Source organism: Argopecten irradians, chromosome 6 (assembly GCF_041381155.1).
Source record: "Argopecten irradians isolate NY chromosome 6, Ai_NY, whole genome shotgun sequence".
NCBI lineage: Eukaryota > Metazoa > Mollusca > Bivalvia > Pectinida > Pectinidae > Argopecten > Argopecten irradians.
Genome location: NC_091139.1, coordinates 42,358,632 through 42,370,605, shown reverse-complemented (window position 1 = coordinate 42,370,605; position 11,974 = coordinate 42,358,632). Strand labels below are relative to the sequence as shown.

Below are 11,974 nucleotides of genomic sequence, written 5' to 3'. Positions count from 1 at the left end.
ATATTATAATGTCTTAATATGTTGCAATGGGAGTAAGACATCGTCCTCTCCATTGGATAACATGAATACTCTACATTAAAGCAAAAGGTTTCTGACCAGTGATATTTTGTATGACTATATATTATGACGTGTTATGTATATCTGAACATACCTAAGTTGATAAAAAATGTGTATGTTGTGGTTGTTGTAGGATTTTTATAACAATTTTGATCTAATTATAGATTTAGGGTGGCGTCATTAACAACATGCCTTACATCAGCATATTAATATAAACATTGCGGCATTCAAGGAAAACCTTTATTTCACTTTCGTTTCACTGAACGGATATCTCCAACAAAACCTTTAAACATAACTATTAGACTATGACTTTCCTCAAACTACGAGATATTTCTTTGCGGTATAACAACAACTGTTAAATAAATGTGCATATGTTCCTTTTTTCCCCATTAAACATAAGTAGCAAAATAACGATACGACTTGATGATGCGTTGTATTCATATTTGTGATTCTAAAGTATCAACGATACGTGTATGATAGAAAGTAGACGTTTAGCTGAACTTTGTAGAAACTCCTTCAAATAATGAATACTCTACATTAAATAAAACTCTAAATCAGGGAAAGGACGATACATTCGATTCATCGAAGTTCGATTATCATTCGAGGTCTTTAATTTGACTGTATGTATATAAAATTTTTGAGTATATATATATATATACATTGTAATTTCAACATCTACCAGATTTGAATAAGGTGTCCTTTACTAGTTCCGAGTAGAATTTAAAAGTAAAAATAGAAATACTGTTTCGGAAGAAACTGATGTAATATACCATCATAGTAAATATAATTAGATAGACGTAACAAATTATTTTACTTACCATTCAAAGCGTTACAAATACAACAATATCCAACTTTCTCCCTCTACCCCATATTTGAATAAACGAATCGGTAGTAATACATTTATTACATATACTTGGTTGTACGATTTTTATAAAATATTTGGTCTAAAATTAGATTAAACGGAGGCGACATGCCTTAGACATATACACATTAATATATTGTTGCGCCATGATTCAAGGAAAGCTATTTATTTCAGTTTCGTTTCACTGAGCGGATATCTTTTAGCAAGACCCTTTCACCGCAAAATGGCTTTCAGTTTTAGATTTCACACGACCGGACATTTACAGCTACAGTCTAGGTAGTACTAGTTTGTTAAAGCCATGTCATACTTGAGTTAATTGCGTGACAGATCACAAAGGAATACTAGCGTGGCCTATGTATCATTGAACAGCTATTCTGTAAAAATCACATACTGTCTTTATAGAACACAATAGCAAGATCACACCGATCAGACAGGTTATTTAATGTTTTCTGTATGCTTGCCTTGAATATAGATCGAAGCATTAATGTATCAGTGTGTTCCATCAGTATTCCTTCGAATAAATACTAGATATTTGGTCAGAATGTTCATTGAACTGTTTTTGATATTTTATCATATCTGTCAACATCTCGGCTTTGTAAAGAAAAAGAAGAAAGATCGAGATTCATTTACACATGATTTTATTGACATTGATGTAAAGAATGTGAACGAAATAAAAACAAAATAATACGCAAACATGCAAATATCATATGTAATGGAATTAGCATTGTCAATATTCAAATAATATTAGGATATAGGTATACACGTATAAAGCTTTATATGAGATCCGTTATTAGAGGGTATTCTATGGAGACCAATTTAAACTCCAACTCACCTGTCATTCACTTTATGTGTAAGAAAGCATAGCTATATGATACTTAACAAAGCAATGGTTTGTTACGCGCGTGAGAAAACGTTTGAAAAAATCTTGTATTTTTCATTATAAAAATCATACATAATTATATAATATTCCATTTATTAAGGACTTTTTTGGATTTCTTCATCTAACCACTTTGCATTAGCACATCATTGGTCCCTATTTTACACATTAAAGAATTTGATGACAAGTTTTGAATTCATCGCCCATTGAATAATCTTATTCGAATTAATCATATTTAATGAATGTTTTGGTTTTTCTCGCCATTTGAGTTACACTACAACTGCAATTTAAAACCACTCCTACAGTTGTAAAGACACTTTTGTTCTCCGCATGATATTTCATGTTTGTGTTTATGATATTAGCAGTGATCATCATTGAAAAATGATTCCGTAAAAGCATACAAAATATGGAATCAGATGTTATAGTAGCTGAAACGATGATAATGATAATAAGAATATATCAAATATAATCTTTTTGCGACAAACCTGTTGTAGTTAGCGAATAACATTTTCCTTTTTATTTTTGTTACGAGAAATCAATGATGTTATATGAGATAAATAAATGGAATATATACATACCTAATATCACCGGAAAACAATGATGTTATATGAGATAAATAAATGGAATATATATATACCTAATATCACCGGAAAACAATGATGTTATATGAGATAAATAAATGGAATATATATATATACCTAATATCACCGGAAAACAAACGAATGACCTAACAAAGAGAAACGTATTAGGTCATGGTGAAAAAGTATCACATAAAAAAATCAATACAAAATAGCATTTGTTGCATTTATGAGAGTGCATAAGTAATACATTATCAATTGCAGATCAAATCAATTATTATGGAAACAGGAATAAAATTAATTAATTATTATTTTCTACCTGAATTTCGCGTTTTATACTGCCGTACTGGTTTGAAACATTTTCACTGGAATTATTTTTTAACATCCTTCGAAACACATGGAATTAAATTGCATTAGAAAAGGAGTCGATATTCGGGTTGTTTATGAGAACATTAAAAATGAAATTGAACAGTTTAAAAGTGAGATAATAAAAAATAAAAACCAAATTAACCAGATCGACTAAGATGTATTGTTTTAGATTTAGATTGTCTTAGTAGTATAAACATCAAACACTATACTACCTACATATACCTTATGTTAATATAGAATAAGTTTTAAACGTAATGAAGGTGAATTCAATTTTATACTTATATTAACATATTCTTTATGATGTACAAAAGTATCGTCAGGTAATAAAGAATCAAAAACAAGATTTAAGATCATTAGACTCATATGGGGATATTAAAGATATTCGATCTGAGGGTTACGAAATGTATTCATACCTTAGGTCTGCGGATGGCAATACAACGTTTTTTTTTATCTCTCATGCCTCGACATTGTTTTTCTAGATATTCTACCATTTTGATAACAAATCAGTAAGAAGTTCTATGAAACAGGCAACTGGAAATCAAATCTCCGTAAATGAACACAATGCGATATTTAAACGTATAAGCCGCTGGTTAGGTCCTTGAAAGTAATACCAGCCACATTTCTGGAATTGACATGATATTTTACAGAGTAAAGTAAAATATTAAAATATACTGATTAACTTAGATCTATCCAGCTGTAGTGCATAGGTAGCCATGTAATAAACTACATAAGAAGCAAGTGTACTCTATCTATAGGAGATATACATTATTACGCCCGTAAATATGACAGGAAAGGAGCTTTCTTAAATTTTGAAGAGGGATATGTAGTACTAAAATGATAATGCTGACAAAATATCTTAATGCTCGATTTTCTCAACTAAATAACAAAATGGATACCGTACATATTTACAAATATCATGAAGTGGAAAATCTAAATAGTAAAAAAGTGACATGTGTGTGAAAGGTTTATGAAATACTTGTAATTTAATCATGAAATATTTGTGAAATACTAAAAAATAATAATACAATTTCTCATTGAAATGTTGCTGCTTTCATTTCTATATGAAGTGCTTTTAGTTGATAATCGTGTTAAGAGTAGATTTTGTGATTGTTAAAAGATGCGTTGGCATATTTAGATTTATATTGATATACTGAAAAAACATCGCAATCAAATTTAAAATAGTCATACAGACTATAGATTAATTTTAATATTGTGATTTACATCAGAAAAAATAGCTGCACTTGATTTAATCATAACTTATTTGATCAAAAAATAAAAAAAAGATTGTTCCTGCATTATGTAGCCAAATTACTTGCAAAAATCGAATGTTTTATACGTTCTTAACAAGCATACATGTTAATCAAAAGATGAGAAATTTAGTGTCTACTTTGAATGATTACACCTGAAATACATATTACCAATGAGGACAGGTCACGTGTTAATCCATATCCTGGAACTAATATAATTGTAAGGTAATCCCGATTGTTTCCTGCACATATCGGTAATACATATCATTTAACGATGTAGGTGCTTTGATATTGTACATTTAAGAAAAGAGCAACAAAAATAACTTTCAACGCGCTGCCCAATTCGTCATAAATCACGATTAAAAATGTGTGCATTAAAGTGGCCCGGATAGCTTTTAATAGGGAAAATTGAAAAACCATATTTTGAACTAAATTCAGAAAGAATACTACAAGTTTGTCATTTTAAGGATATTTTCCACGTATTTTTATTTACATCTGGCTAAAATGTGGCTGATATTGTAATTACACATAAGGCGTGACTTAAAATGGAAAAATATTGCAAAGTATCACTTAAGAAACTGTATTCAGGTTTCTTCCAACAAAATCAGATGTTTTTACATATAATATCGTAATAACCATGGATATTTGATGCCTCATTAATAAGAAATGTGTTATTGGTAGAGTAACAAGAGGCCCAGAGAGCATGTATCGCTCACCTGGTTTGTAATGCCAAGTAATGTTCTGAATACAGGTTCATTGTTTCTTTTCTGAAGGAATTTTAATATTAACCTCTAAATCCCCTATTGGGCCCCACCCCTCCTGCCCCCTGGGGACCAGAGCCAAAATTTATACAAGTTCTGTTCCCCTTCCCCCAAGGATGTTTGTGGCAGAATTTGGTTACAATTCATGTAGAACTCTATTACAAGTAGCGATTTAAAGGATTTACCTTTATTTCCCCTATTGGGCCCCTCCCCTCCTGCCCCTGGGGGACCAGAGCCAAAATTTATACAAGTTATGTTCCCCTTCCCCCAAGGATGTTTGTGGCCAAATTTAGTTACATTCCATTCAGAACTCTATGACTAGTAGCGATTTAAAGGATTTACCTCTATTTCCCCTATTAGGCCCTGCCCCTCCCGCCCCCAGGGGGTCAGAGCCAAAATTTATACAAGGTCTGTTCCCCCTCCCCCAAGGATGTTTGTGGCCAAATTTGGTTACATTCCATTCAGAACTCTATGACTAGTAGCGATTTAAAGGATTTACATCTATTTCCCCTATTGGGCCCCGCCCCTCCTGCCCCCTGGGGTCAGAGCCAAAATTTATACAAGTTCTGTTCCCCTTTTCCCAAGGATGTTTGTGGCCAAATTTTGTTACATTCCATTCAGAACTCTATGACTAGTAGCGATTTAAAGGATTTACCTCTATTACCCCTATTGGGCCCCGCCCCTCCTGTCCCCGGGGGACCAGAGTCAAAATTTATACAAGTTCTGTTCCCCTTCCCCCAAGGATGTTTGTGGCAGAATTTGGTTACAATTCATGTAGAACTCTATGACTAGTAGCGATTTAAAGGATTAACCTTTATTTCCCCTATTGGGCTCCGCCCCTCCTGCCCCCGGGGGACCAGAGCCAAAATTTATACAAGTTCTGTTCCCCTTCCCCAAAGGATGTTTGTGGCCAAATTTTGTTACATTCCATTCAGAGCTCTATGACAAGTAGCGATTTAAAGGATTTACCTCTGTTACCCCTATTGGGCCCCTCCCCTCCTGCCCCCGGGGGGTCAGAGCCAAAATTTATACAAGTTCTGTTCCCCTTCTCCCAAGGATGTTTGTGGCCAAATTTAGTTACATTCCATTCAGAACTCTAGGACAAGTAGCGATTTAAAGGATTTACCTCTATTACCCCTATTGGGCCCCGCCCCTCCTGCCCCTGGGGGACCAGAGCCAAAATTTATACAAGTTCTGTTCCCCCTCCCCCAAGGATGTTTGTGGTCCAATTTGGTTACAATCCATGCAGAACTCTAGGACAAGTAGCGATTTATAGGATTTACCTCTATTTCCCCTATTGGGCCCCGCCCCTCCTGCCCCGGGGGGGGGACAGAGCCAAAATTTATACAAGTTCTGTTTCCCCTCCCCCAAGGATGTTTGTGGCCAAATTTGGTTACAATCCATGCAGAACTCTATGACTAGTAGCGATTTAAAAGAAATGTTGACGGACGGACGGACGGACGGACGACGGACGGACGGACGGACGGACGACGGACGCCGCGCCATGACATAAGCTCACCGGCCCTTCGGGCCAGGTGAGCTAAAAATTACAAAACTGAAAAAAGTACATTTATTCTGTAAGCTGATATTTAATGAATTGATGGTTGACATCATTAAAGAACATTTCTTCAGAATGAGCAACATTATCTATAAAGTTCCTAAAATATTTGAAATATTGCTACATCCGCCAAATTAATGTGATAAGATCAATAATGATAAGTTGTTGTGGACGGAGATAACAGAAGAGAAAACTCAGTGTTAAAAGGCTTGATTAGGCTTGAGACATCCTACAACTCAGCAATTCTATACAAATACGGAGATAACAGAAGAGAAAACTCAGCACTACCCATTAGTGTTAAAAGGCGTGATTAGGCTTGAGACATCCTACAACTCAGCAATTCTATACAAATACGGAGATAACAGAAGAGAAAACTCAGCACTACCCATTAGTGTTAAAAGGCGTGATTAGGCTTGAGACATCCTACAACTCAGCAATTCTATACAAATACGGAGATACAGAAGAGAAAACTCAGCACTACCATTGTTTAAAAGGCGGATTGGCTTGAGACATCTACAACTCAGCAATTCTATACAAATACGGAGATAACAGAAGAGAAAACTCAGCACTACCCATTAGTGTTAAAAGGCGTGATTAGGCTTGAGACATCCTACAACTCGGCAATTCTATACAAATACAAGAACTGTGATATTTGATGTTATGGGGTATTAAGTACTTTTTTTACCACCTTTCCTACAGAATTCTACATCTGATGTTTTTAAACCTTAGATATATATTATACACAATTTATGATTCAATAAAGGCGGCTAAACCTTTTTGGTTGATGAAGTACAAACATGAAATGTATTATAGATACTCGTATTATGTCAACCTATGGTACCCCTAAATACGGTAATCATTTACATTAATCTCATACAGTATTTAAATAATTGACATCATTACAATGCAAACATCATGAATATTTTATAAACATGAAAACATATTTTATGAAGTATGATATTATGTATACACGACAAACACAACAAAAAGATAAACTTAATGAAGATTGATGAAAACACGACAATGAGATATATACTTATTGGAATATGCCTGTTCATATACGTCATATACAAGGCAAATCTTGTTGAAATATGGCACAAGGAAAGCATTAAAAATCGATTTATGCAAGAAAAATATCACATAACAAACATTTAGATCATGTCTACCTGTTAGCACTATTCCAATTAAACACTTATCAAGGTACAATAAAGGTAACTGTATACAACACCGATTTAACAGATGATAACATTGCAATACATCATAGAGATATCATAGTTATAATATAATACATCCTAGAGAAATCATAGTTATTATACAATACATCATAGAGAAATTATAGTTATAATACAATACATCCTAGAGATATCATAGTTATAATACAATACATCCTAGAGATATCATAGTTATAATACAATACATCCTGGAGATATCATAGTTATAATATAATACATCCTAGAGAAATCATAGTTATAATATAATACATCCTAGAGAAATCATAGTTATAATATGATACATCATAGAGAAATCATAGTTATTATATAATACATCCTAGAGAAATCATAGTTATAATACAATATATCCTAGATAAATCATAGTTATAATATAATACATCATAGAGAAATCATTGTTAAGCCAAACCTGTCTATAACGACCGCTGAAGAGGAGACAGAAAACGGCCTATATAGACAGGTTGTTTATATTGATAATAATATTATACATTTTAAAAGGTCAACAATATATAGAGTCTACCAAAAATAAATTTGCATAGATAGTAAGCCTTTGATGTTTATCGACCTAGTTGGCATGTATAAAAAAATTAATTACTGAAATGGATCCGATATTTCCTAATCTCTTATTTTGATAATGCTTTATATTCCTCTTCCTTAAGATGTTCTATACATGTGGACTCGGGCATTTTGACAAGTATTGACACAAAAGATAGATTTAAATAGTTTATCATCCCTCTTTTTTCCGAGAAACAAAACGAACAATCTTCAATATTTCTTTCTAGAAGTAAATTATTTTTATGTAAGACAAACGACAGAAAAATGATCTTTTATATACAATATATACATGTGATTATAATTATAGTTTTATCTTTCCTCACCGTGCATTCAAATGGACGATACACTGGTTTTTAACAAAAATAAGGACTTTAAAAATAGTTGTTACACTTTTTTTTGTGTGTCCTGCTCTCTACAAAACGTTCACAAATAAACCAGTATACCGATCATGGGGTACAATAACTAAAAGATAAAAAAATACAAAGTGAATATTAAGAAAATAACATGTGTTATAATACACTCTCATTGTATCACAGCAGAAAATACGCACCAAAATATTTACATGGATAACCGGAAGTATGATGTTAACTGACAATTATACATAATGTCTCGCAGAGCAGCTTTGATTCCTAGTCTGCGTTTCCTAGATTTAGAGTCATTATAGCCAAATACGTGTATGGCATCTGTACAAAATCTAACACGTTTCTGTGACCTCTCAAACAGTATTGGAAATGTTTACTGTGGCCTCTGACGCAGTACTGAAGATGTTTGCTTTGACCTCTGACGCAGTAGTAGAGATGTTTACTGTGTCCTCTGACGCAGTATTGGAGATGTTTACTGTGGTCTCTGACGCAGCACTGGAAATGTTTACTGTGGCCTCTGACGCAGTATTGGAGATGTTTACTCTGACCCCTGTCGCAGAATTGGAGATGTTTACTCCAGATCTGTGCCGTTATAGAACTCCTCGGAAGTTTGTCGTGAAGCCCTGTGGGCACCTCTTCTCTTGTTGCGGGTCTTCCTGCGAGGTGGGAATTCACTTGCGACAACAACACAGCCTCTCCTCTCATAGTGATCCAGAAGGCGTCCCCATACTTTGTCACACTTCAACAGATTTTGGTTTCCTATAAGATGTTAAAGTTGACTTTCAGGATTGACAGAAATACAAAACATATCAGATTTTAAAACAGATTTCAAATATTGTGTGTGTCAAAATATATTGACTTTTGTAAATGGTTTTCTTTTGCAAAATCATCTTTGTTCTGACCTATTAAAATCTAAAACTATCGTGAGAGTCAAAATCTGTCAGCTGCAATGATGTTTAGATTGAACTTTCAGTAAGTCCCAAGAAACAGATATAATTTGAAATGTAAAGGTAAAATGGCGGTCTTCATTGTATTTGTTGCGTTATGTGATTTAACCCGATAAGGCCTTGTAACGGTTTGGACATGAGTTCCAGTTTTACCTACCAATGATGACGAGTCCTTTACGAGCTCTAGACAGGGCTACATCTATCTGGTGCTCGTCTGTGATGAATCCCAGATTCTGTTTACACCAACCAAGGGTGGGCTTGTGCTCAATCTTGTAATGCGGAAGTGATCGGGTTGTGCTGAATATGACGTAATCCCATTCTCCACCTACATGTATAGGACACGAAAACAGTTATCATTCAGATAGAGATAATATATAAAGCTCATACAATGTCTAGGTGTTGTTATGGTAGCCGACATAGTTAAACATTGTATCATTACGCTTCTTTTATTCATGCAAAACTAAAATTACTTAATGAAATCAGAGTAAATCTAAATTACTTCCTGTAAAACATGTTTTTATCATAACAGAAAGCTGGTAATGCTGACGAATTAAATGAAAGCCGTTAATTACCTTGACTGGCCACGACAGTATGTACGTTACAGTTGATGTAACCAGATTCCAATAGTGCCGACTTGATAGCGTTACACTGGGCGTTGTACTGCGATATGATGTTGATGTAGCGGGGGTCCACGCCCTCCGTCTTCACCATACGGTGGAACACTGCTAACTTTAAGAAAAATTGTCTCCTTAAAGTCATGTCGTTATAATCACAATGGTATCTTGGTATGCTGCTATTTACTAATCAAACTAGAATGAGGTAAAAGTTTCACACACACCCTCACAAAAGAAACAATATGGAAAAGTGAAATTATTATAAAATGTTAAAGTAACCAAGAGGCCCATGGGCCTTAACGATCATCTGAAAATCATTTCAACAAATTATAACAGGAGGAAAAGAACACAAATATTTGGTGAAATAGAAACCGAAACAACAGTGTTGGGTCAGAGTAACTATTTATACACAATCTGTTCCCCTTCCCTTTAACTATAAACAAGAGGCCCATGGGCCTTAACGGTCACCTGAGTTAGAATATATAATGAAACAAATAATGAAATAAATTAAAGACATATAAACACTATATGCTGGGCCTTGAAGTTGGTCAGTGATTTATAAATTTGACTTTTTAGACTATGAAGAGTATTTGCTTCCATCAACCTGTGAACTTAGAGGTATTTTTTGAAATTTAATCATTTTGACCCTGTTTGGTCCTGCCCCTCTGGTTCCCCAGGGCGTCATCGAGGACGGATATGGATGTTAAAATGCTATATCTTAGGCTAATAATTCTACGAAAATTGGGCAAATAATGTTCACAAATATGTTAAATGTGTTTTCCCTATATAAACTATAGTAAACTTGACCCCCTCCCCAGGGAGAAACGTGAGACCCCAGGTTCATATAATTCACATTTTTGTAAAGGACCTTAAGACCTTTCTATTTATGAAAAGTATTTGATTCTACCATTTCCAGAATTTCAGAAGAAGATTTTTGAAGTTTTAGCCTATTTGACCCTTTTTTAGCCCCGCCCCTCTGCCCCAGGGGGTCGGCCAGGACCAATGTGGATATGATATTAAAATGCTATCTCAGGCTAATAATTCTAACAAAGTTTGACTCGTTTCCAATGAAAATTGAGCAAAACATGCCCATAAATGTGTTTCCCTGTATAAACTATAGTAAACTTGACCCCCTCACCAGGGGGGAAACGTGAGACCCCAGGGTCATATATTTCACAATTTTTGTAAAGGACCTTAAGACCTTTCTATTTATGAAAAGTATTTGATTCTACCATTTCCAGAATTTCAGAAGAAGATTTTTAAAGTTTTAGCCTATTTGACCCTTTTTTAGCCCCGCCCCTCTGCCCCCAGGGGGTCGGCCAGGACCAATGTGTATATGATATTAAAATGCTATCTCAGGCTAATAATTCTAACCAAGTTTGACTTGTTTCCAATGAAAATTGAGCAAAACATGCTCATAAATGTGTTTTCCCTATATAAACTATAGTAAACTTGACCCCCTCCCCAGGGGGGAAACGTGAGACCCCAGGGTCATATAAGACCTTAAGACCTTTCTATTTATGAAAAGTATTTGATTCTACCATTTCCAGAATTTCAGAAGAAGATTTTTGAAGTTTTAGCCTATTTGACCCTTTGACCCCGCCCCTAAGGCCCCTGGGGGTCAGTCATAGAAAATTTGTTAATAGGATTAAATGGCCTTCTCATACTGATAATTCTGACAACATTTGACTCATTTTCTATTACAAATGACCAAATAATGCACAAAATGTGTTTTCCCAATATAAACTATAATAAACTTAACCCCCTGCCCAGGGGGAAACTAGAGACCCCAGGATCATATAATTCACAATTTTTGTAAAGGACCTTAAGTCCTTTCTATCTATGAAGAGTATTTGATTCTACCACATCTGTGAGTAGAGAAGAAGATTTTTGAAATTTTACTCAATTTTACCCCTTTTGGCCCCTCCCACAGCCCCCTGGGGGGTGGGGGACCATAT

The 11,974-nt window shown here is 34.6% G+C and overlaps 1 protein-coding gene across 1 annotated transcript in view; it reads right to left on the bottom strand.

Annotated features, from left to right (window-relative positions):
• Window positions 1–7,218: 7,218 nt before the first annotated feature.
• The window catches only part of LOC138325952 (3'-5' exoribonuclease HELZ2-like), a 31,169-nt gene continuing 26,413 nt past the window's right edge, over window positions 7,219–11,974 (bottom strand). The window contains exons 16-18 of the mRNA XM_069271971.1: window positions 9,975–10,131; window positions 9,560–9,727; window positions 7,219–9,214 (exon numbers count right to left, since the gene is read on the bottom strand). Of these exons, the coding sequence (XP_069128072.1) occupies window positions 9,027–9,214; window positions 9,560–9,727; window positions 9,975–10,131 (513 nt within the window). The 3' untranslated portion in view covers window positions 7,219–9,026. The remainder of the gene's footprint in view (window positions 9,215–9,559; window positions 9,728–9,974; window positions 10,132–11,974) is intronic.